This window comes from Strix uralensis, chromosome 28, assembly GCF_047716275.1.
Source record: "Strix uralensis isolate ZFMK-TIS-50842 chromosome 28, bStrUra1, whole genome shotgun sequence".
NCBI classification, from domain to species: Eukaryota; Metazoa; Chordata; class Aves; order Strigiformes; family Strigidae; genus Strix; species Strix uralensis.
In genome coordinates, this window is record NC_133999.1 from 6098665 (window position 1) to 6122505 (window position 23841).

At 64.7% G+C, this 23841-nt stretch overlaps 4 protein-coding genes across 4 annotated transcripts; 2 read left to right on the plus strand and 2 right to left on the minus strand.

Moving 5' to 3' along the window:
* The first annotated feature begins 6080 nt into the window (after nucleotides 1–6080).
* On the plus strand, nucleotides 6081–10760 carry SFTPB (surfactant protein B). The gene is made up of 8 exons (XM_074852384.1): nucleotides 6081–6147; nucleotides 6670–6794; nucleotides 7569–7637; nucleotides 7727–7852; nucleotides 8808–8906; nucleotides 9106–9426; nucleotides 10491–10598; nucleotides 10683–10760. Exons 1-8 carry the CDS (start codon nucleotides 6081–6083, stop codon nucleotides 10716–10718), a joined length of 951 nt encoding a protein of 316 aa, XP_074708485.1. The 3' UTR covers nucleotides 10719–10760.
* A 206-nt stretch (nucleotides 10761–10966) lies between these two features.
* Nucleotides 10967–17097, minus strand: USP39 (ubiquitin specific peptidase 39). Its single transcript, XM_074852227.1, has 12 exons — nucleotides 16755–17097; nucleotides 16375–16444; nucleotides 16165–16259; nucleotides 15688–15824; nucleotides 15448–15600; nucleotides 15131–15356; nucleotides 14965–15042; nucleotides 14808–14875; nucleotides 14393–14724; nucleotides 13005–13140; nucleotides 11284–11370; nucleotides 10967–11167 (listed from the first exon to the last, which is right to left on the minus strand). The coding sequence occupies exons 1-12, from the start codon at nucleotides 17095–17097 to the stop codon at nucleotides 11120–11122; spliced, it is 1773 nt and encodes a 590-aa protein (XP_074708328.1). The 3' UTR covers nucleotides 10967–11119.
* Nucleotides 17098–17213: 116 nt separating this feature from the next.
* On the plus strand, nucleotides 17214–18878 carry C28H2orf68 (chromosome 28 C2orf68 homolog). The gene is made up of 4 exons (XM_074852228.1): nucleotides 17214–17405; nucleotides 17520–17635; nucleotides 18257–18375; nucleotides 18633–18878. The coding sequence occupies exons 1-4, from the start codon at nucleotides 17311–17313 to the stop codon at nucleotides 18753–18755; spliced, it is 453 nt and encodes a 150-aa protein (XP_074708329.1). The 5' UTR covers nucleotides 17214–17310; the 3' UTR covers nucleotides 18756–18878.
* Nucleotides 18879–19237: 359 nt separating this feature from the next.
* Nucleotides 19238–23640, minus strand: VAMP5 (vesicle associated membrane protein 5). Its single transcript, XM_074852270.1, has 3 exons — nucleotides 23552–23640; nucleotides 21742–21873; nucleotides 19238–20100 (listed from the first exon to the last, which is right to left on the minus strand). The coding sequence occupies exons 1-3, from the start codon at nucleotides 23552–23554 to the stop codon at nucleotides 19855–19857; spliced, it is 381 nt and encodes a 126-aa protein (XP_074708371.1). The 5' UTR covers nucleotides 23555–23640; the 3' UTR covers nucleotides 19238–19854.
* Nucleotides 23641–23841: the final 201 nt, after the last annotated feature.

Sequence of the window (23841 nt, forward strand, 5' to 3'; positions counted from 1 at the left end):
CCAGGTCTCCCCCAGGTCTCTCCTTGTCCCCTGCCAATGTCCCTCAGTGTCCCCATGGTCCCCTCATGTCCCCCAGGTCTCTCCTTGTCCCTCCCAATGTCCCTCAGTGTCCCCATGGTCCCCTCATGTCCCCCCAGGTCTCCCCCAGGTCTCTTCTTGTCCCCTCCCAATGTCCCTCAGTGTCCCCATGGTCCCCTCATGTCCCCTCAGTGTCCCCCAGGTCTCTCCCTGTCCCCTCCCAATGTCCCCTCAGTGTCCCCATGGTCCCCTCATGTCCCCCCAGGTCTCCCCCAGGTCTCTCCTTGTCCCTCCCAGTGTCCCCTCAGTCTCCCCATGGTCCCCTCTTGTCCCCCCCAATGTCCCCCCAGTGTTCCCCAGGTCCCCATGGCTTCCTCTTGTCCCCTCCATGTTCCCCAGGTCCCCAAGGACTCCCCCAGCACACCCTGTGTCCCCCCCCCCAGCCCCCCATGTGCCCCCCATCCCCCCCCCAGGGCACTCGCAGCCCCCAGCAGACGTGACTGGGGGCCACCATTCCCGGATGCTCGGGGGCCCCCAGCCCCCCCTTCCAGCGCTGTGGCCGCCGTGGTTTTGTGGGGGGCCCTTCCTGCCGTCACCCTGGCTGCCACCCCATCCTGCGGGGACATAAATGACCCCTGGGGCTCGGGGATGGGCAACCATGGCCTTGGTGCTGCTGGCCCTGCTTGCTGGTGTCACTGGTGGGGACCTCCATGAGGATGGGAGGGGACATGGCGGGGAGGGGGACATGGGGGACAGAGGGGGGACAGAGGGGACATGGAGGGATGGGGACATGGGGACATGGGGCTATAGGGGACAGGGATGGGGACATGGGGGACATGGGGGACAGAGGGGACATGGAGGGATGGGGACATGGGGACATGGGGGACATGGAGGGGACAGAGGGGACATGGAGGGATGGGGACATGGGGACATGGGGGACATGGGGGGACAGAGGGGACATGGAGGGATGGGGACATGGGGACATGGGGAAGGGGGGCAGGAGGATGGGGGACATGGAGGGTCGGGGACAAAGAGGGGATGACAACATGGGGGGGGACAGGGACATGAGGATGTGGGGGACATGGGGACCAGGGCGATGGGGACATGGGGGGGATGGGGACGTGGGGGTACGGGAGGGTGAGGGGCAGTGGGGGGTGAGGGGCATGGAGGGGTTGGGGACATGGGGGGGACGAGGACAAGAGGGGACATGGGGTCAGGGGAGGGGACGCGGGGACATGTCCCCTGACATGGCACTGCCCAGGCCTGCTGCTGGCGGGGGCCGAGGGGCCCCCCCTGGACACCCTGTCAGTGGCGGGGGGGGGGGCCCTGGCAGGGTCCCCCGGAGCACCAGCACCCCCCCGAGACTGAGGATGGGCTGCAGCTGAGTGACAATGACATCATGGTGAGGGGACACGGGGGTGAGGGGACAGGGGGGGTGAGGGGACACGGGGAGGTGAGGGGACACGGGGGGTGAGGGGACACAAGGGGGTGAGGGGACACGGGGGGGGTGAGGGGACACAAGGAGGTGAGGGGACACAGGGAGGTGAGGGGACACGGGGGGGGTGAGGGGACACAAGGGGGTGAGGGGACACAAGGGGGTGAGGGGACACGGGGGGGTGAGGGGACACAAGGGGGTGAGGGGACACAAGGGGGTGAGGGGACACGGGGGGGGTGAGGGGACACAAGGAGGTGAGGGGACACAAGGGGGTGAGGGGACACGGGGGGGTGAGGGGACACAAGGAGGTGAGGGGACACAAGGGGGTGAGGGGACACGGGGGGGTGAGGGGACACAAGGGGGTGAGGGGACACGGGGGGGTGAGGGGGGACAAGGGGGTGAGGGGACACAAGGGGGTGAGGGGACACGGGGGGGTGAGGGGACACAAGGAGGTGAGGGGACACAAGGGGGTGAGGGGACACGGGGGGGTGAGGGGACACAAGGGGGTGAGGGGACACAAGGGGGTGAGGGGACACGGGGGGGTGAGGGGACAGGGGGGGTGAGGGGACACAAGGAGGTGAGGGGACACAAGGAGGTGAGGGGACACGGGGGGGTGAGGGGACACAAGGGGGTGAGGGGACACAAGGGGGTGAGGGGACACGGGGGGGGTGAGGGGACACAAGGGGGTGAGGGGACACAAGGGGGTGAGGGGACACGGGGGGGGTGAGGGGACACAAGGAGGTGAGGGGACACGGGGGGGTGAGGGGACACGGGGGGGGTGAGGGGACACAAGGAGGTGAGGGGACACAAGGAGGTGAGGGGACACAAGGGGGTGAGGGGACACGGGGGGGTGAGGGGACACAAGGAGGTGAGGGGACACAAGGAGGTGAGGGGACACAAGGGGGTGAGGGGACACGGGGGGGTGAGGGGACATGGGGGTGGACGGGGCACCCGTGGGGGATTGGGCAGGTACTGGGGGGGGCACCCATGGGGGACTGGAGGGGGCGGGGGGCACCAAGAAAGGGACTGTTGGGACACTGGTGGGGGGTACTGGGGACACTGGGGCCACTGGGCTGGCAGCGGGCGCTGAGGGGTGGGTGCACAGGGCGGGGGGGGGCAGCCGCCCTCCGGCCCCGTGGTCTGTGCCCTCTGCAAGTGGGTGGTGTCGGCGCTCAGGGACGTCGCGGTCAACCCCAAGGACAAGGTGAGACGGGGCGGGGGGGGACACACGCACACGTGGTGCCCTCGTGCAAAACCCTCGTGCGAGGCGATGCCCCCCTCCACCATGCAACGCCCTCGTGCGATGCCTTGTGCAAGGCAACCCCCCCCCCCCTCCGTGATGCCCCTGTGCCAGGCGATGCCCCCCCCACACCGTGCAACGCCCTCGTGCAACGCCCTCGTGCAATGCCTTGCGCAAGGCGACCCCCCACACACACATGATGCCCCTGTGCAATGCCCTTGTGCAAGATGATGCCCCCCTGGCCCGTGCAATGCCCCCGTGCAAGGTGATGCCCGTCTTGTCGTGCCCCTCATGCGATGACCCTCGTGCAAGACACCACCCCTTGTGCAAGGCTCTTGTGCAATGCCCCCTTGCAAGAGGATGCCCCTCCCCGCCCCCCCCTCCGTGTGCTGACACGGTGCAAAGCCCCCGTGTGAGGTGATGCCCTTTGTGCAACACCCTTGTGCAAGGTGATCCCCCTCCCTGTGCAACACCCCTCGTGCAAATTCCTCAGGCAAGGTGCTAACGCCCGTGTAGTGCCCCTTGTGCAACATCCCTGTGCAAGCTGATCCCCCCCCTTGTGCAATGCCCTTCATGAAAGGTGTTACCCCCTGTGCAATGCCCCTTGTGCAAATTCCTTGTGCAAGATGCTACCCCCCCATGCAACGCTCCTCGTGCAACACCCTTGTGCAAGCTGATCCCCCTTGTGCAATGCCCCTTGTGCAAGGTGCTATCCCCGTGCAACGCTCCCTGTGCAAATTCCTTGTGCAAGGTTCTACCCCCCCCTGCAATGCCCCTCGTGCAACACCCTTGTGCAAGCTGATCCCCCTCGTGCAATGCCCCTCGTGCAAGGTGCTATCCCCATGCAATGCTTCTTGTGCAAATTCCTTGTGCAAGATGCTTCCCCCCCATGTAATGCCCTCGTGCAACACCCTTGTGCAAGCTGATCCCCCTTGTGCAATGCCCCTCATGCAAGGTGCTATCCCCGTGCAATGCTCCTCGTGCAACGCCCTTGTGCAAGATGCCCCCCCCATGCAATGCCCCTCGTGCAACACCCTTGTGCAAGCTGATCCCCACCTTGTGCAATGCCCCTCATGCAAGGTGCTACGCCCTGTGCAACGCCCCTTGTGCAAATTCCTTGTGCAAGGTTCTACTCCCCCAAGCAATGCTCCTTGTGCAACGCCCTTGTGCAAGCTGGTCCCCCTCATGCAAAGTGCTAACCCCCGTGCAATGCCCCTCATGCAACACCCTTGTGCAAGCTGATCCCCCTCGTGCAATGCCCCTCGTGCAAGGTGCTATCCCCATGCAATGTCCCTCGTGCAACACCCTTGTGCAAGCTGATCCCCCTCGTGCAACGCCCTCGTGCAAGGCGCTACCCCCATGCAATGCCCCTCGTGCAACGCCCTCGTGCAAGGCCTTTGGACGAGGCGCTGCCCCCCGTGCGACGCCCCCCGTGCGAAGCCCCCGTGCACGGCGATGCCCCCCGCCGTGTCCCCCGCCGTGGCGGGTGCTGACGTGTCCCCCAGGCGGGGGTGGCCCGTGTCACCCACCGCGTGTGCAGGCGGCTGGTGGTGGGGGCCCGGCTGTGCCGCCGCCTGCTGCACCGCGCCCTGGGCACCATCGAGGAGGCCCTGAAGCGGCACCAGACCCCCACCCACCTCTGCACCCACCTGCACTGGTGCCCCCCCCCGCCCTGAGGCAGGTGAGCCCCTTCCTGACCCCCCCACCCCTCCCGGGCGTCCCGGCCGCGCCCGGCCCAGGAGGGCTCTCAGGGGAGGGTGGGGACGTGGGGACACGGCGCCTCAAAGCCCTGACGGGAAGGGGAGGGGGGCGGAGGGGGGGAGGCGCACCCATGGGTGCTGCTGGGGGGGGGAGGGGGCATGGGAATGGAGGGGGGGGACATGGGGGGAGTGGAACATGGGGGTGTGGGGACAGGGGGGGTGGGGACATGGGGATATGAAGGGATGTGGGGGATGTGGGGGGACATGGGGACAAGGGGGTGACATGGGGGTGTGGGGACATGGGATATGGGGGGACATGGGGGTGTGGGGACATGGGACTTGGGGACATGGGGGGACATGGAGGTATGGGGGGACATGGGGACAAGGGGGTGACATGGGGGTGTGGGGACATGGGGACTTGGGGGGGACATGGGGGTGTGGGGACTTGGAGACATGGGGGGGACATGGGGGTGTGGGGGGACATGGGGACATGGGGGGACATGGGGGTGTGGGGACATGGGACATGGGGGGACACGGGGACAAGGGGGTGACATGGGGTGTGGGGACATGGGACATGGGGACATGGGGTGTGGGGACATGGGACATGGGGACATGGGGGGACATGGAGGTATGGGGGGACATGGGGACAAGGGGTGACATGGGGTGTGGGGACATGGGGGGGACATGGGGGTGTGGGGGGACATGGGGACATGGGGGGGACATGGGGGTGTGGGGACATGGGACATGGGGGGACATGGGGACAAGGGGGTGACATGGGGTGTGGGGACATGGGACTTGGGGACACGGGGGGACATGGAGGTATGGGGGGACACGGGACAAGGGGGTGACATGGGGGTGTGGGGACATGGGACTTGGGGGGACATGGAGGTATGGGGGGACACGGGGACAAGGGGGTGACATGGGGGTGTGGGGGGACATGGGGACAAGGGGGTGTGGGGACATGGCGATATGGAAGGACGTGGGGGTACGGGGATGTGGGGGGATGTGGGGGACAAAGGGGAACGCGAGCATGGGGGTGTGGGGACATGGGGACATGGGGGTGTGGGGACATGGGGGGACATGGGGGTGTGGGGACATGGGAGACTTGGGGGCTTGGGGACATGGGACATGAGGGTGTGGAGGGGTGGGGGGACGTGGTCACATGGCAATGTGGGGACATGGGGGTCTGGGACACGGGGACATGGGGATGTGAGGGGACATGGGACATGGGGGTGTGGACACATGGGGACAGGGACACGGGGACACGGTGCCCGCGGGTGCCCCGTCTCTCCACCGCCACCTCTTCCCCCTCCAGGCGCCAGCCGGCTCCAAGGACACCTGATGTCACCAATGTCCCCCTACGCTGTCCCCCCCATGCCACAGGCCCCCCCATCCCTCCAGGCTCAATAAAGGCTTTGTCACCGCAGCAGTGACACTGCGTCTGTCCCCCGCCACCGTGGCCACCGGGGTGTGATGGGGACACGGGGACCCCGATGGGGGACACGACCATGAGGGACACGGGCGCATGGGGACAGCAGCAAGGCCATGGGGTGAGGGACGGGGGTGGCAGCCCCCAAGTGTCCCCGTGGCGGGTGCGCACGTGTCCCCACGGCGCTGGCACCGTCCCAGCGGCCACCTCCCGCCGGGGCTATAAGAGGCCGCGGGGTTCGGCCCTGCCAGCGCCACCATGGCACTGCCACTGTCACCGTCACCCGTGCTGGCACTGCTCCTCACCCTGCTCTGTGCCACCCCAGGTAGGGGCCCCCCCCACACCCACCCCTGGGCTGGGTGCGCCCCCCCAAGCTGGGTGCCCCCCCCCCAGGCTGGGTGCAACCCCCCAAAACTGAGTGTACCCCCAGATTTGGGTCCCCCTCCCTACAGTGGGTGCCCCCCCCAAAGGTGGATGCCCCCCCGCTAGAGCTGGGTGCACCCCCAGAGCTGGGTGCACCCTCCCCATGGGCCCTATGGGGGGGGGGGGGGGGAGTCCCCAGGGGTGGGGTGGGGGAGGACCCACATTGGGGGTGAAGGGCCCGGACAGTTGGGTCCCCTCTTGAGGATGGGGGGGGGGTGGCTTGGGTGGGGGTGTCCCAGACACCTGGGTCCCCTCTTGGGGTGGGGTGGGACACTGGGGGGGGCATTGGGGGGGGTCCCGGACACCTGGGTCCCTCCGTGAGGGCTGGGGGTGGGATGGGGCACCCTGGGGTGGGGGGGGCTGACGCCTGGGTCCCCCGGGAGTCGGGGGGGCGCTGGGTGCTGGGTGCTGACAGTGGCCGCAGGGCTGGGGGTGCCGGGGGGGCGCTGCGGGGTCCCCCCCTCCGCCTGGTGCCGGAGCTGGGAGACGGCGCTGCGCTGCGGGGCCCTGGGGCACTGCGCCCGCCAGGCCTGGGCGCCCCCCGCCACGGTGAGAGCCCCTCGGCCCCGAACCCGCCGTGTCCCCAGAACCCCCGCATGTCCCCAGGCCCCCCCCTTTGTCCCCATTCACCCCTGCGGCCCCCATGGCCCCATACCTATGCCCCACGGCCCGTATCTCCATGTCCCCATGTCCCCAAGTCCCCATGTCCCCCATGTGCCCATGTCCCCCATGTCCCCATGTCCCCCATGTCCCCATGTCCCCCATGTTCCCATGTCCCCATATCCCCATGTGCCCATGTCCCCATGTCCCCATATCCCCATGTCCCCATGTCCGCCATGTCCCCATGTGCCCATGTCCCCAATGTCACCATGTCCACCATGTCCCCATATCCCCATGTCCCCCATGTCCCCCATGTTCCCATGTCCCCATATCCCCATGTGCCCATGTGCCCATGTCCCCATTCCCCCATGTCCCCATGTCCCCCATGTCCCCATGCTCCCCATGTCCCCCATTCCCCATGTCCCCATGTCCCCATGTCCCCATGTCCCCATATCCCCATGTCCCCATATCCCCATGTCCCCCATGTCCCCCATGTCCCCATGCTCCCCATGTCCCCCATTCCCCATGTCCCCATGTCCCCACTCCCCCATGTCCTCATGCCACACATCTGTATGTCCCCACGTCCCTTGTCCCCACACCCCATGTCCCCACACCGTATGTCCCCATGCCCCCAACTTTTCCCCACATCCTACACCTCATGACCCCATGTCCCCACCCCACACGTGTCCCCATGTCCCATGTCCCCCATGCCACCTCTCGCAGGACATGTGTTCCGACTGCCAGCAGATCGTCACCCTCCTCACCCGCATGGCCAACGAGTCAGCCACCAAGGTGCCCGTGGGGACGGGGTGGGCACGGGGTGACCACCATGGGTGCCACCATGGGTGCCAGCGCGGGTGCCATGGTGGCTGTGGGTGCAGGTGGCCGTGGAGGGCTTCCTGCGGCGGGAGTGCGCGGCGCTGCCGGTGCCCACCATGGTGTCACCCTGCCAGAACCTGGTGCACCAGTACTTCAGCCTCCTCCTCGAGGACCTCGAGGGGCGCCTCGTGAGTGGGCACCCATGGGTGCTGCGCTGGATGCATGGGGGTGGCGTGCGGGGGGGGATTGGGGACACCACGCCAGCTGGGGAGATTGCGGGGTGCTGGGGGGGGGGGTTGGGGACACTGTGACATCTGGGGACACCTCAGGGTGCTGGGGGACACCACGCCATGTGGGGACACCTCAGGGTGCTGGGGGGTTTGGGGACACCATGCTATTGGGGGACACCCCAGGGGTGCTGGGGGGCGGTTTGGGGACACTGTGACATCTGGGGACACCTCAGGGTGCTGGGGGACACCACGCCATCCGGGGACACCTCAGGATGCTGGGGGGGTTTGGGGTCACTGTGACATCTGGGGACACCTCAGGGTGCTGGGGGACACCACGCCATCCAGGGACACCTCAGGATGCTGGGGGGGTTGGGGGACACTGTGACATCTGGGGACACCTCAGGGTGCTGGGGGGGTTGGGGACACTGTGACATCTGGGGACACCTCAGGGGTGCTGGGGGACACCACACCATCCGGGGACACCTCAGGATGCTGGGGGGTTTGGGGTCACTGTGACATCTGGGGACACCTCAGGGTGCTGGGGGGGCCTGGGGATTGGGGACATCATGCCAGCTGGGGACACTGTGCCAGCCGGGGACATCTTGGGGCGCTGGGGAGGGGGGGTTTGGGGACAGCCTGCTGGTTGCAGACACCTCAGGGTGCTGGGGGGGCGTGGGGACAATGGCCAGGGACATCTTGGGGTGCTGGAGGTCACCGTGCCATCTGGGGACACCTTGGGGTGCCGAGGGGGTTGGGGACCTCAGGGTGTTGGGGGCGCTGGGGACACCTTAGGGTTGCTGGGGGCCACTGTCCATCTGGGGACACCTGGGGGTGCTTGGGGACATCGTGACACCCAGGTCACCTCGGGGTGCCCTTATGCTGGGTGCCCCCACCCTGTCCCCCCCCCCGCCAGAAGCCCTCGGCCATCTGTGCCCACCTGACGCTGTGCCCGGGCGAGCCCGGGGGGGCCCCGGCCGTGCCCCCCCTTGGGGCACTCAGCACCCGCCTGCAGGTACGGGACCTTGGGGACATCGGCACGGGCACGGGCGTCTCCGTGGGTGGCTCTGTGGGCACAACCCCCGGCATAAATTCGGGAATCGAGGGGCACCTCCACGGGTGTGCGCAGAGCTGAGCACCCAAAGGGTCCCTCTGTGGGTACAAGCAAAGCCGCAGCCCCACCATTAGTCTCCAGAGTGAACGCCCATCCCCAGGTCGCCGCCGGCGAGGCCCTGCCCGTGCCGCTGCCCTTGTGCTGGCTGTGTCGCACCTTCCTGACCCGCGCCGAGGCCGCTGTCCCCAAGGAGAAGGTGGCGGCGGCGGCGGCGGGGCTGTGCCGGGTGCTGCCGGCCGTGGTGGCGGGCGCGTGCCAGTGCCCTGGCGCAGCGGTACGCGGTGCTGGCGCTGGAGGGGGGCGCTGGGCCGCCTGGGCCCCCCGCCTGCTCTGTCACCTGCTCCTCGCCTGTCGCCCCGAGGACGGTGACGCGCCGCTGTCACCTCCCCAGAGGCCCCTTGGGGACACCGAGGGCACCGAGGTGAGCGGGGTGAGGGGGTGGCACTACAGGGTGAGACTGAGGCGGGGGGGGGGGGGTGTCACGGTCCCCAGGGATGTGTCAGGGCACCCAAGAGTGTCACAGCCCCGAGGGGTCGTGCTCCAGGGTGTCACAGCCCTGAAGGGACGTTGCGGGTGACACCAAAGGGTGTCACAGCCCCCGGGGACATGCTGGAGCCCCAAAGGGTGTCACAGCCCTGAAGAGACATTGTGGTGACACTAAAGAGTGTCACAGCCCCCAGGGACACGTGCTGGGGCGTTACAGCCCTAAAGGGACATTGTGGTGACACCAAAGGGTGTCACAGCCACAAGGGACACATGCTGGGGTGTCACAGCCCCAGGGGGACATGCCAGGGACCCAAAGGGTGTCACAGGCTTGGGGGACACATGCTGGGGTGTCACAAGGCCAAAGGACACATGCTGGGGTGTCACAGCCCCAAGGGACACATCCTGGGGCCCCAAAGGGTGTCACAGCCCCCAGGGACACGTGCTGGGGTGTCACAGCCCTAAAGGGACATTGCGGTGACACCAAAGGGTGTCACAGCCCCAAGGGACGCATGCCAGGGTGTCACAGCCCATGGGGGACATGCCAGGGACCCAAAGGGTGTCACGGGCTCAGGGGACACATGCTGGGGTGTCACAGCCCCCAGGGGGACATGTCCTGGGGACCCAAAGGGTGTCACAGCCCCCAGGGACATGTCCTGGGGTGTCACAGCCCCAAGGGACACCCTCCAGGGTGTCACAGCCCCAGGAGTGCCACATCCCTGAGGGGATGCCACGACACCCAGGGACAGAGCGAGGTCCCCAAAAAGTGTCACAGCACCAGAGAATGCGCCAGGGTCCCCAGAAGTGTCACAGCCCCTGGAGGGACACACTCAAGGGTGTGACCAGGTACAGGACCCCCCAAGGTGGGGGGGCACTGAGAGTGCCATGGCCCCACGGGACACACCGAGGACATCACAGCCGTGGGGAGGGGGTTCCTGGGGGTGTCCCCCTCCTGAGGGGGTACCAGGGGACCTCCCTGACACCCGTGTCCCCACCCTGCAGGCCCTGGGACCAGGCCACCCCCTCCCCGCGCTGTCCCCAAACCTGGGACCCTGTGCCCTGGGCCCGACCTACTGGTGCTCCAGCCCCGAGGCCGCCCGCCGCTGCCAGGTGAGTTGGGGACAAGGTGGGGACAAAAGGGACAAGGTGGGGGGGGCTGGCACCCACCGTCACCCCTCCCTGGCTCTCCCACAGGCCCTGCAGCACTGCCAGGAGCACGTCTGGGCATAGGGGGGGGCAGGAGGAGCTCCCCCCCCCCCCAGCCACATCCCGCACCCCCAGCCCCCAAATAAAGCTTGGATGCTGCCCTGCCTCAGTTTCCTCAATTTTTTGGGGTGTTTCAGGGTGGGGGGGGGTGTGACGGGGTGTGAGGAGCGGAGGTGCATTTTTCTCAGAAAACAGGCAGGTTTTGGCACCTCCCAGAAGCTGTGAAAACCACGTCCCCCACCCTGTACCCAAAGAGAAGCGACAGCGGAAAATGGTTACAAAAATACAGGGGGTGGCCTTTAATTGGGGGGCAGGGGGGGCTGGGGGTGGCCCTGGAGGGGCTGTGGGTGCCCCAGGGGGGGTCGTGGGTGCCCCGGGGGGGGCTGTGGGTGTCCCCGTGGGGGGTGTGGGTGTCCCCAAGGGGCTCAGGCGCCTTGTTGGTTCGTCTCGTCTTCCTCGCGCCGCTTCCAGATCTGCGGCAGAGCAGGGAAAGGGGGGGGGGGGAGTGGTCAGGGGGGGACAAAGGGACATTTTGGGGGGTGACAAATGTCCTCCAGGACCCCCCCTCGCTGTCACCGAAGCCCCTCACCTGGATGTAGGCCTCTGAGAGGGTGATCATCTGCGGCAAGATGTCGGTGACCTGCAGGTCCTGCAGCTCGTACCACTTCCCGGTGCCCTGCGAGGGGACAGAGGGGATGGCGGGGGGGGGACACCCCCTTGTCACCCCTGAGGGGCTGAGGGACGGCAGCCCCAGGCCAGAGCTGGCCCCCGGCTGGCCCCCGGGAGCATCGCGCCAGCGGGTGTGGGGCTGGGCTGCGACGGGAGGGGCTCGAGGGTGCACACGGGGTGTGGTCGTTAGCGCTCGTTAATGGTGGCGCTCGTTAACGAGAAACGGGGCCTGCACAGGCCGGAACATGAACACAACAGAATCAGTGTTAGTATGGTTGGATAAAGTATGAGTAGGAGTACAAGTAAAAGTAAAGTAAAAGTAAAGTAAAAGTAAAGTAAAAGTATAGGTAAAGTACGGGTAAAGTAAAGTGGAAGTCAAGTGGAAGTCAAGTGGAAGTCAAGTGGAAGTCAAGTGGAAGTCAAGTCTAAGTCTAAGTCAAGTCTAAGTCTAAGTCAAGTCTAAGTCTAAGTCTAAGTCAAGTCTAAGTCTAAGTCTAAGTCAAGTCTAAGTCAAGTCTAAGTCAAGTCTAAGTCAAGTCTAAGTCAAGTCTAAGTCAAGTCTAAGTCAAGTCTAAGTAAAAGTAAAAGTAAAGTAAAGTATAAGTAAGTAAGTATAAGTAAAGTCTAAGTAAGTATAGGTAAAGTAAAGTATAGGTTAGGTAAAGTATAGGTTAGGTAAAGTCTAAGTCAAGTCTAAGTCAAGTCTAAGTCAAGTCTAAGTCAAGTCTAAGTCAAGTCTAAGTCAAGTCTAAGTCTAAGTCAAGTCAAGTCAAGTCAAGTCAAGTCAAGTCAAGTCAAGTCAAGTCTAAGTCAAGTCTAAGTAAAAGTAAAGTATAAGTAAGTAAGTCTAGGTAAAGTAAAGTCTAGGTAAAGTAAAGTCTAGGTAAAGTAAAGTCTAGGTAAAGTAAAGTCTAGGTAAAGTCTAAGTAAAGTCTAAGTCAAGTCTAAAGTCTAAGTAAAGTCTAAGTAAAGTCTAAGTAAAAGTAAAGTCTAAGTAAAGTGTAAAGTATAAATATAAGTATAAATATACATATAAGTAAAGTATAAGTAAGTATAAGTATAAACCTGTGTGTAAGTAAAGCACAAACCCAAGCCCAAAGCCCCAGTGCCGGTACCTCCAAGCGCCAGCACCGACCCCCTCGGTTCTCCCCCGAGCCCTGGCCAGGCTCTGGGGGAATCCACCAGGAGGATGAAACCAGACGTTTCCACTCAAAACAAAGGTGCTGGTTATTCTGGGTGGCTGATTTTTGGTCCCTAAGGCCGGACCCGCTCACAGCGCCTTTGGGTGCCTCAGCTACGGGTGGACGCCCCGCGTAGGATTTCCCACTCGCCGGGACAGGCTCAACAAACCCTCGCTGCACCCGGGGCTGCCCAGCGCCTGCGGGGCTGGATGGTGGGAACGGGTGCGAGCGGGGATGGATCTGCCTTAATTCCCTCTCTCCCAGTGGTGATTTGATGCAGCCCCTGTATTTCCCTATTTAAGTGCGTGATTCCACCTTTCCTTACTGCGTCTTTTCTGTATGACTGTTACATTATTCCGTTATCCCCAGTAAAACACACCTCCTCTTGTCACCCCGGTGTCCGAGTTTAATTAACACCCTTAATCAGCAAAACACCCCCCCAGGGACAAGCGACACTCACGTGGTGCAGCACGTGGATGCGGTAGGAGCCCTCCGAGGGTTTCCCGTCGTGCACGATGTTGGCGATGAGGTCGTAGGTGGTGTTGGCGTGCGCCGCCTGCACCTCCTCTGACAGGTATTCCCGCAGGTCCACGTTCCTGGGGGACACCCCGGAGCACCCCACACCCCTCAGCTGGGTGTCGCCGGCACCCAAACCCCAGAGGAACCCCTACACCACCCACAGACCTCCCCAGATGCTTCCAACCCCCCTTTAGATGCTCCCAAACCCCCTTCAGATGCTCCCAAACCCCCTTCAGATGCTCCCAAACCCTCCCCAGATGCTGCCAAACCCCTCCTAGATGCTCCCAAACTCCCTCCAGATGCTTCCAAAACCCCCCAGATGCTCCAAACCTCCCCCAGATGCTCCCAAACCTCCCCCAGATGCTCCCAACTCTCCCCAGATGCTTCCAAACTCCTCCTAGATGTTCCCAAACCTCCTTTAGATGCTTCCAAACCTGCTCCAGATGATTTCAAACCCCTCCTAGATGCTCCCAACTCCCCCAGTTGCTCCCAAACACCTCCTAGATGCTTCCAACCCCCCCAGATGCTCCCAACCTCCCCCAGATGCTTCCAAACCCCCTCCAGATGTTTCCAAAACCCTCCTAGATGCTTCCAACCCCCCCAGATGCTCCAAGCTCCCCCAGATGCTTCCAAAACCCCCTCCAGATGCTCCCAAATCCCCTCCAGATGCTTCCAACTCTCCCCAGATGCTTCCCAACTCTCCCCAGATGCTTCCCAACTCTCCCCAGATGCTTCCCAACTCCTCCTAGATGCTTCCCAAACCTCCTTTAGATGCTCCCAACTCTCCCCAGATGCTTCCAAACCCCTCCCCAGATGCTTCCAAACCCCTCCCTAGATGCTCCCAAACTCCCTCCAGATGCTTCCAAACCCCCTTTAGATGCTCCCAACCCCCCCCAGATGCTCCAAACCTCCCCCAGATGCTCCCAACCCCCCTCAGATGCTCCTAAACCCCCTCCAGATGCTTCCAAACCCTCCCCAGATGCTTCCAAACCCCTCCCCAGATGCTTCCAAACCCCCTTTAGATGCTCCCAACCCCCCCCAGATGCTCCAAACCTCCCCCAGATGCTCCCAACCCCCCTCAGATGCTCCTAAACCCCCTCCAGATGCTTCCAAACCCTCCCCAGATGCTTCCAAACTCCTCCTAGATGTTCCCAAACCTCCTTTAGATGCTTCCAAACCTATTCCAGATGATTCCAAACCCCTCCAGATGTTTCCAACCCCCCTCCAGATGTTTCCAGACCCCCTCCAGATGCTTCCAGACTCACAACGGGGTGCAGGGAAAGGGAGAGAGAAACCCCAAGTGCCCACCCAGGGGTCTTCACCACTCACGTGATGGGGAAGTTGACGATGGTGGGGTTCTTCTCGACAAAGAAGTTGTTCTTGGTGAAGCGCTTGATGCAGAAGATGAGGTAGGGAGGCAGCTTGGTGAGCTGGAAGCGCTTGAGAAAGTTCTCCTTGTAGGTTTTGTACTCCTTCTCGGTGGCCCCGTTGAATTTGGCCAAGATGCTGAAAAGGGGGACCTGGGGGATGATGAGCTGCTCCTTCTCGTCCTTGTAGAGCGGGGCGGTGGGAAGGTCCAACGTCAGGTACATGAAGGTGGATTCCACCATCATCTCCTGGTACTCGGTGTTCTGCAGGAGCTGCGCCTTCTCCTCGGCTGGCTGCGGGACACGGGGCTCAGTTGGGGGCTTGTAGACCCCCACGGGGGCAAGAACCACCCCCCTTTGCCCTTCCATGTACTCACCAGATCCGGGTGAGGCAGTTTTTTGGTGAAGATGCGCATAGAGCCCTGGAAAACGTCGGTGACAATGGCTGCAGGGACAGAGAGACGTTGGTGGGGGACCAGGGGTGACAAGAGGGTGCCCCAAGGGAATAAGGAGCCTTCATCACCCTCCACTCACTCTTCTTCTTCTTCTTCGTGCCGCCCAGGGCTGAGTGTAGCGCGTTCAGGAACCAGGAGAGAAAGTCCACCCCGTCCCCTACAAACCAGAGAGTAAATCAGAACTGGGGCGGGGGGCTGGATCCAGAGTGTCCCCCCCGCCACCACCATCCCACCCTGCTCCTCACCTTGCTTGGTGATCTGGAAGTTCTTCTTGCTGCAGAGGACCACGGCCTGCAGCATCTCGTGGGGCGAAACGTGAGCTTTGAAGTTCCGGGGGTTCCAAAGTTTCCGCATCAGCTCCCCAAAACGCTGCACCAGCAGGAACATGATGTCCCCGGGCGGGCGCTGGATGCTCTTGTAGTTCTCCTCCTCCAAAAAATAATTCCTCAGCGGCGGCACGTTGGATAAAGCCTGTGGGAGAGAAGCCGGGAAGCATCCCCGCCAGCCTCGGGGTGGGATTTCACCCCAGAAATGAAGCCTGGAGCCCCCTACCCGGTGATACCTGGAGGACGGCGTTGGCATAATCGTTGGCTTTGATGTTGTTGAGCCCCACGATGCCGGGCAGGTACGTGGTGCCATCGTAGGCACGGGAGAGCTTGGCCTGCTTGTCCAAGTTGGTGATCTGCTGCGCGGTGAAGGTGGGCTTCAGCACGTACTGCGGGAGAGAAACGGCGTCAGAAAAAGAAGGGGGGCACACAAAGCTGAACCCCCCTCCCAGGGCAGCTCAGCCCTCCTGCCGCACCGTGATGTCCTCCAGCGAGGAGTCGATGATCTCGTAGTTGTCGGGGAGGCAGTAAAACTTGAGCGTGTGGAGGTTGAGGAAGACGTGGTGGCTGAACTGGACGCTGTGGATGTAGGCGTGAGACTTCAGCCCGCGGCCTGTGGGGGAGAGGGGGGGTGTCAGGGTGGAGGGGCACGGGAGGGGCTCGAGAGGGAGGTGGTGGGGTTGGGGGGAGCCTCAAGTCCTCAGAGAGGAGAGAGGGAGGTGGAGATGGACTGAAGTGATTCCCCATCCGCATCTGGAGGCTGCTTCTGCCCACCCCGAGCGTCCCCGTGCCTCCCCCCGGGCAATATCTGGCCCCTGGGGATCCCTGTGCCCCCCTCAGCAGCACCCCAGCCCCTGGGTGTCCCCCATGTCCACCCCCCCCAGCAACACCCTGGCCCCCGGGTGTCCCCACCATGTCCCCCCAGCAGCACCCCGCTCCCCAGGGCGACTCACCCTGGAAGTACTTCCCGCAGACGAGGCAGGCGTAGACGTTGATGTGGGACAGCGAGATGGAGCAGAGCTTCTCGAAATCGAAATCCAGGACGCTCCTGGGATTGGGGCAGAGCTGCAGGTGGGCTAGGGGGGACCCCCAGGGACAGCGGGGACCCCCAGGAGGGGGAGGAGCCCCCAGGGGATGCCCCAACCTGTCCCCCCCCCACTCACTTGTTGATGGTGTCCAAGTAGGGGCAGTGCCGGCTGCGCTGGTCCTCGGGGTCAAAGCGGCCATAGCGCACTGCGGGGCGAGGGGCTCGTTAGCAAAGGGGGTCGCGGGTCTCATTAGTGCCAGGACGACCCCTCGCACCAGCCGTGAAGGAAATGGCCCCCTCCCCGTTAAGCCCCACCCGGGGATGAGTCTCGGTTCCCCCCCCGGGTGCCTCTTCTCCTCCCCAGAACTGAGCCCGGGACCCCCAGGATCAGCCCCGGTGCCCCCCCCGCACCCCTGGACCCCCTCGTGTGTCCCCCTCCACAGACACCCCCGGTGCCCCCCCCGCAACACCCCGGACCCCCCCGTGTGTCCCCCTCCAGACACCCCCGGTCCCCACCGGTGGGCTCGGGCTCAGGATCGGAGTCGCCATCAGGCTCACGCTCACGCTTGACCCGCACCGGGCCGGTGGGGATGGCGGAGCCCCCCCAGGAGCCGGTCCCCGCCTCCCGCTTGATCCGGGCGGGATCAACCGGCAGCGGCAGGGCCAGGCCCGGCTCCACCGCCTCCCGCCTCCCGCGGTCCCGCTCCGCCTCCCGCCGCCCCCGGGACCGCTCCGCATCCCCCTCCCGGCGGCTCCGCGACGAGCCCCGTGAGGAGGAGGAGGAGGAAGAGGAGCCGCCGCCGCCCGGGCCCCGCGGGGCCGCCCTGGCCTCCCGCTCCCGCTTCCCGCGGCTCGACATCCCGCCCCTGCGCATGCGCGGGGGGGGCGGTGTCTAGGACCGCGCGGCGCCGGGGCCGCGCATGCGCAGCCGCGCGGGCGCAGCCGCGCCCGCGCGTCTGCGCATGCGCGGTCCCGGCAACCGGCGGGGCTTTTAAAGGGACCGCGTCCCGTTACCGGTGGCCCGGTGCCGCCCGCGGTCTCCCGTGCTCTAGGCCGGCTCCGGTGGCGGCTGATGGAGGCGACCGCGGGCTGGCGCTGCCGCCCGGGTGGGCGACTCGATATGAGCCACGGTTTCGTGCGGCACATCCGCCGCAACCAGATCGCCAGGTACCGGCCTTAGGCCAGCGCGGCCCCGGGACCCGCTGTGACACTTCTGGTGTGTGTCTTCCCCCCCCCCGCGCTCCCGGTAACCTCCCCGGTCCCCCCCCCCCCGGTACACAGGGACGCCTACGAGCGGGCGGTCCGGCAGGCGCGGGGGCGGGCGCGGGGCCGGCTCACCCCGACCCCCCCCCGGCCCCGCCGCCCCGACCAGCAGGTGTATCGACCCCGGCGGCCCGGTGAGTGGGGGGCACCCATGGGTGGGGGAAGAACACCCCTGGGTGAGCTGGGGGGCACCCAAGAAGGGGGATAAATGGGGGGAGACCTCAGGGTGGGCTGGGACAAGAGGGGGCACCCAGGGGTGGGGGGAGTGTCACGAGGCACCCCTGGGTGGGCCTGGGCAGGGGAGGGGCACCCAAGGGTGGGGGGGAGGTGGGGGAGCACCCCAGGGTGGGCTGGGACATGGGGGGTACCCAAGGGAGACACAGGGATGGAGGACACCCACGCATGGGCTGGGCATGGGGGGGGGGCATCCAAGATGGTCATGGGGATGGGGGGCACCCAAAGGTGGGAGGGAGTAGGGGAAGCACCCCAGGGTGGGCTGGGACATGGGGGGCACCGAAGGGAGACACAGAGATGGGGAGCACCCATGGGTGGGCTGGGCATGGGGGGGGCACCCAAGGGAGTGATGGGGATGGGGGGCACCCAAGAGATGGTTTGGGGGGGGGGGGGGGCACCCAAGGGTGGACCAGGGAATGGGGTGGTGTGCAAGGGGGTGATGGGGTGGGGGGCACCTAAGGGTGGGCTGGGGCATGGGGAGGGGGGGCGCTGGCTGCTCCCTGAGGGCGTAGGTACCACAGGGGGTCCCGGGGGAGATGCCAGCCCGGATCCCCCCCCCGCCGACACCCGCGGGCCCCGACTCTTCTGCCTGGAGTATGAGGGGGACGACGGCCACGTCACCTCTGTCATCGTGCACCAGGTGGGGACCCTGGCGTCCGGACCCCGCACACCCCCAGGGGAGTGGCTGGGCAGGGTCCTGGGGGCACCCATGGGTGCGGGGTTGGGGGGGGCAGGAGGAGCAAGGAGGGGGGATGCTGTGTGCAGGGGGGTCGGGGCACCCATGGATGTGGGTGGGGGACATGGGGTGCCCTGGATGCAGGTGGGTGCTGGGTGGGTGGGTGTGGGTGCTGCTGTGGGGCGCTGCCATGGAGCGCAGCGGGTGACAGGGTGCTGCAGGGGGACAGCGCGGAGGAGGTGACACGGCGGGTGTGCGCCCGGAGCCCGCTGGAGCCAGCCCTGCGCTGGGCCCTCTGCCAGCGGGTGCAGGACGAGCTCAGCAAGCGCCGAGGGACGGGGTGACGCTGCCAACACCCCCCGAGGGACACTGCCACCCCCCAGGGGTTACTGCCACCCCCTGGGGACGCTGCCAGGCCCGGGATGGGTGACAGCCGCTACCTGGTGTCAGTAAAGGTGCTGCGAGGCTCCGGTGTCTGGCTCCGCTTGGGGAAACTGAGGCACGGGGAGACACCCAGGTGGCTGGGCTGGGCGGGGGGAGGGCATTTGGGGACCCCAATGTGTCACCGTGTCACATCGCCGCTGTCATCGCCATCAGCATCCCCTGTCATGGGTGCCAGGGTGCCCCCTGTGCAGGTGCCAATGGGTGCCCCCCATCTTGTCCCCTCCCCAGGTGCCATCATGTCCCCAGGGTCCCCTCCATCTCAGTGGCATGGCCACAGCACCCTCCTGTCCTTCCCCCACCCTGTGCTGGTGGCACCTGGGGACAAAACCGGGTGTCCTCAGGGCAGATCCCACCCTTTGTTATTGTAGGGTCTCCTCAGAGGTGGGTTGTGCTGGTTTATTGTGGCAGGGTCTCCCCAAATCCGGTCCCTTTGTTATTGTAGGGTCTCCCAGGAGCAAGGCGGGGTGGTTTGTTATTGTAGGGTCTCCTCAAAGCAGGTCCTGGTGCTGATTTATTGTAGGGTCTGGCACGTTTGTTATTGTAGGGTCTCCCCAAAGATCATCCCATTGGTTTGTTGCTGTAGGGTCTCCCCGAAGATCATCCCGTTGGTTTGTTATTTTAGGGTCTCCCCAAAGATCATCCCATTGGTTTGTTGCTGTAGGGTCTCCCCAAAGATCACCCCATTGGTTTGTTGTTGTAGGGTCTCCCCAAAGATCACCCCATTGGTTTGTTGCTGTAGGGTCTCCCCAAAGATCACCCCGTTGGTTTGTTATTGTAGGGTCTCCCTCTAGATCATCCCGTTGGTTTGTTATTGTAGGGTCTCCCCAAAGATCATCCCATTGGTTTGTTGCTGTAGGGTCTCCCCAAAGATCACCCCGTTGGTTTGTTGTAGGGTCTCCCCGAAGCAGATCTTGTGGTTGTTTCCCGTAGGGTCTCCCCGGGGATCATCCTGCTGCTCGGTTATTGTCGGGTCTCCTCAAAGCTGCTCCCGCTGGTTTGTTATTGTAGGGTCTCCCCAAGTCCTGGCAGGCTCCCCGTGGCACCAGGGGGGGTACCGAGGGGGACAGGGACGGTGACAGTGATGATGGCAGGGGGTGGCCGCGGCAGCCCTAGCGCCAGGGCGAGGGCGAGGAAGAGGAGGAGGAGGAAGAGGGTGACGAGGCCGATGGCCACCAGGCGCCAGCGCCGGTGTCCCCTGTGCTGCTGCTGCGCCACCGCCTGCGTGCTGCGGACGAAGCTTTCACCCTGTGGGGACAGCGTGGGGGGGGACACACCTATAGGGTACCCCCCCGGGCCATATAGGGCTGTAGTGTCCGGGGGGCCCTATAGTGCCATACAGCCCCCCGCTTCCCCCCCGACACTATAGTGTCCCCGTGTGTGTCCCCCCCCCGGCTGTATGTCCCTATAGCATTCCCCCCCCTCCCCCCGATTCCTCCCCCCAGGACCATATGTCCCTACAGTGTCCCCCCCACGAGCGGTCCCCCCGTCCCTGAGGCTGCAGGTCCCTATAGTGTCCGTCCCCCCCCACCCGGGGACCACACCCCCACCAGTGTTTGTGTCCCCCAGGGCTCTATGTCCCTATAGTGTCCCCCCGGCCATGTTCCTTCCCCCGGGACTGTATGTCCCTATAGCGTGTCCCCCCCAGGGGCTCTATGTCCCTATAGCGTGTCCCCCCCAGGGCTCTATGTCCCTATAGTGTGTCCCCCCCAGGGGCCATATGTCCCTATAGTGTGTCCCCCCCAGGGGCTCTATGTCCCTATAGTGTGTCCCCCCCAGGGGCCATATGTCCCTATAGTGTGTCCCCCACCAGGGGCCATATGTCCCTATAGTGTGTTCCCCCATGGCTCTATGTCCCTATAGCATGTCCCCCCCAGGCGCTATATGTCCCTATAGTGTTCCTCAGGGCTCTATGCCCCTATAGCATGTCCCCCCAGTGCTAGATGTCCCTATAGTGTGTCCCCCCCGAGGCTTTATGTCCCTATAGCGTGTCCCCCCCAGGGGCTCTATGTCCCTATAGTGTGTCCCCCCCAGGGCTAGATGTCCCTATAGTGTGTCCCCCCAGCGCTCTATACCCCTATAGTGTGTCCCCCCCAGGAGTTATATGTCCCTATAGTGTCCTCCAGGGCTCTATGCCCCTCTAGTGTGTGTCCCCCCAGGGCTATATGTCCCTATAGTGTGTCCCCCCCAGGGCTTTATGTCCCTACACTTTGTCCCCCCCAGGGGTTATATGTCCCTATAGTGTGTCCCCCCCAGGGCTGCATGTCCCTATAGTGTGTCCCCCCCAGGGGCCATATGTCCCTATAGTGTGTCCCCCCCAGGGCTTTATGTCCCTATAGCGTGTCCCCCCCAGGGGCTCTATGTCCCTATAGTGTGTCCCCCCCAGGGCTAGATGTCCCTATAGTGTGTCCCCCCAGCGCTCTATACCCCTATAGTGTGTCCCCCCCAGGAGTTATATGTCCCTATAGTGTCCTCCAGGGCTCTATGCCCCTCTAGTGTGTGTCCCCCCAGGGCTATATGTCCCTATAGTGTGTCCCCCCCAGGGCTTTATGTCCCTACACTTTGTCCCCCCCAGGGGTTATATGTCCCTATAGTGTGTCTCCTCCAGGGCTGCATGTCCCTATAGTGTGTCCCCCCCAGGGGCCATATGTCCCTATAGTGTGTCCCCCCCAGGGCTCTATGTCCCTATACTTTGTCCCCCCCAGGGGCTCTATGTCCCTATAGTGTCCCCCAGGGCTCTATGTCCCTATAGTGTCCCCCAGGGCTCTATGTCTCTCTAGTGTCCCTCCCCCAGGGCTCTATGTCCCTATAGCATGTCCCCCCAGGCTCTCTATGTCCCTATAGTGCCCCCCCGGCTGTATGTCCCTATAGGTGCGGGTGGGTGCCCACCATGGCGCGCAGCTCCTGGGCGCGGCTGTCGAGGTCGCTGAGGCGCCCGTCCCGCTCCAGCGCCCGGGCGAAATTCTGCTTCATCAGCTCCGTCACCTCCTCGGCCTCGCGCTGGCACCGCGCCAGCCCCGCCTGGGGACAGGGAGGGGGGGGACACGTGGGGACACTGGGACCCCGGGGACGGGGAAGTGTGGGGATGGGGGGTGGGGGGACTGTGGGTGCTGCAGGGAAGGGGCATGTGGGGACAAGGGCACCACAGGGAAGGGACACACTGGGGACAACAGAGGGACAATGGGGCCATAGGGACCACGGGGACAAGGACACCACAGGGAAGGGACACTATAGGGACAAAAAGGGGACAATGGGGACAACAGGGGGACCATGGGGACAATGGGGACAAGGACTTCATAGGGAAGGGGCAGCATGGGGACAATGGGGACTGCGGGGACATAAAAGACCATGGGGACAGAGGGGACATAGGGACAAGGACACCACAGGGAAGGGGTACTACAGGGCAGGGGGACATAGAGGGACAATGGGGCCATAGGGACCATGGGGACAAGGACACCACAGGGAAGGGGCACTATGGGCACAATAAGGAGGACAATGGGGCATATGGGGACATAGAGGGACAATGGGACCACGGGGACAAGGACACCACAGGGAAGGGACACTATAGGGACAAAAAGGGGACAATGGGGCCATAGGGACCATGGGGACAAGGACACCACAGGGAAGGGGCACTATGGGCACAATAAGGAGGACAATGGGGCATATGGGGACATAGAGGGACAATGGGACCACGGGGACAAGGACACCACAGGGAAGGGACACTATAGGGACAAAAAGGGGACAATGGGGCCATAGGGACCATGGGGACAAGGACACCACAGGGAAGGGGCACTATGGGGACAATAAGGGGGACAATGGGGCATATGGGGACTATGGGGACATAGAGGGACCATGGGGACAATAGGGGGACAATGGGACCACGGGGACAAGGACACCACAGGGAAAGGGCACAATAAGGGGACAACGAGGCCATAGGGACCATGGGAACATAGAGGGACAATGGGGCCAGTAAGGGGACCCTGGGGACGTGGGGACCCTGGGGACAAGGGCACCCCAGGGAAGGGGCACTATGGGGACAATAGGGGGACTAAGGGGCCATGGGGACAACAGAGAGACAATGGGGACAAGAGTACCCCAGGAAATGGGCACCATGGGGCCATATGGGACTATGGGGACCTACCTGGGGACAATGGGGCCAGAGGGGACTGTGGGGACATAAGGGACCATGGGGACAGAGGGGACACAGGGACAAGGGCACCACAGGGAAGGGGCACATGGGGACACTGTCACCGTGAGGAGGTGGCACATGGGGACCACCGGGACAGGAGACATGGGGGACTTGGGGACACGGGGACAGGGCATGGGGACACCCAAGGGTGGGGCACACGGGGACCGTGCGGTCAGGGCCCAGGCGGGGACACGGGGTGTGGTGGGGACAGGGGACATGGAGGGGGGGTGGGACACGCGGGGACCCGGGGGACGGGGCACCGGGGGGGGGGGGCGGGACGGGGGACGGGGACAACGACACGCGGGGACACGGAAAGTCCCACCCGGGCCACCCCCAACCCCCGGCTGGGGCCGCGTCCCTCCCGCCGGGGACATCGGGACCGGGGGGTCGCCGAGCCCAGGGTGGGGGGTCCCGTGTCTCCCGCCCCGCCCCGCCCCGGTCCCGGTCCCGGTCCGCGCCGCCCCCCGGCGAAGCGAAAGCGAAAGCGGCGGCGGAGCCCCCGGCGCTCACCATGGTCCCGCGGGGCGGTGCCGGTGCCGGGCCGGTGCCTGGGGCGGTGCCGGTACCGGAGTGTCCGGTACCGGAGTGTCCGGCCCCGGGCCCCAGCGGCCGCCCCCGGCGGGAGGGACCGGGACCGCCCTCCCCCCCCCCCCCCCCCCCCGCCGCCTCACCCGGGTGTCCCCGGGGCCACTAACCGGGCCCGGGTGTGTCCCCTCCCCGGGCCCCCCCCCGGCCCTGCAGCCCCCTTGGGGTGGGTGTCCCCAGGCCCCCCCGACCCTGCAGACCCCCAGATGTGGGGG

What these genes read in the sequence shown, in the direction of transcription:
- SFTPB (XM_074852384.1), top strand. Translation starts at nt 6,081, where the DNA reads ATGGCACTGCCACTGTCACCGTCACCCGTGCTGGCACTGCTCCTCACC. An exon ending in CCTGGGCGCCCCCCGCCACG is followed by an intron (nt 6,795 to 7,568) that starts GTGAGAGCCCCT and finishes CACCTCTCGCAG; the next exon opens with GACATGTGTTCCGACTGCCA. An exon ending in AGGACCTCGAGGGGCGCCTC is followed by an intron (nt 7,853 to 8,807) that starts GTGAGTGGGCAC and finishes CCCCCCCGCCAG; the next exon opens with AAGCCCTCGGCCATCTGTGC.
- C28H2orf68 (XM_074852228.1), top strand. Translation starts at nt 17,311, where the DNA reads ATGGAGGCGACCGCGGGCTGGCGCTGCCGCCCGGGTGGGCGACTCGAT. An exon ending in GTATCGACCCCGGCGGCCCG is followed by an intron (nt 17,636 to 18,256) that starts GTGAGTGGGGGG and finishes TAGGTACCACAG; the next exon opens with GGGGTCCCGGGGGAGATGCC. An exon ending in CCTCTGTCATCGTGCACCAG is followed by an intron (nt 18,376 to 18,632) that starts GTGGGGACCCTG and finishes AGGGTGCTGCAG; the next exon opens with GGGGACAGCGCGGAGGAGGT.
- USP39 (XM_074852227.1), bottom strand. Translation starts at nt 17,097, where the DNA reads ATGTCGAGCCGCGGGAAGCGGGAGCGGGAGGCCAGGGCGGCCCCGCGG. An exon ending in TACTTGGACACCATCAACAA is followed by an intron (nt 16,260 to 16,374) that starts GTGAGTGGGGGG and finishes CCCCAATCCCAG; the next exon opens with GAGCGTCCTGGATTTCGATT. An exon ending in CTGCGGGAAGTACTTCCAGG is followed by an intron (nt 15,825 to 16,164) that starts GTGAGTCGCCCT and finishes TCTCCCCCACAG; the next exon opens with GCCGCGGGCTGAAGTCTCAC.
- VAMP5 (XM_074852270.1), bottom strand. An exon ending in CCCAGGAGCTGCGCGCCATG is followed by an intron (nt 20,101 to 21,741) that starts GTGGGCACCCAC and finishes CTGTCCCCACAG; the next exon opens with GGTGAAAGCTTCGTCCGCAG.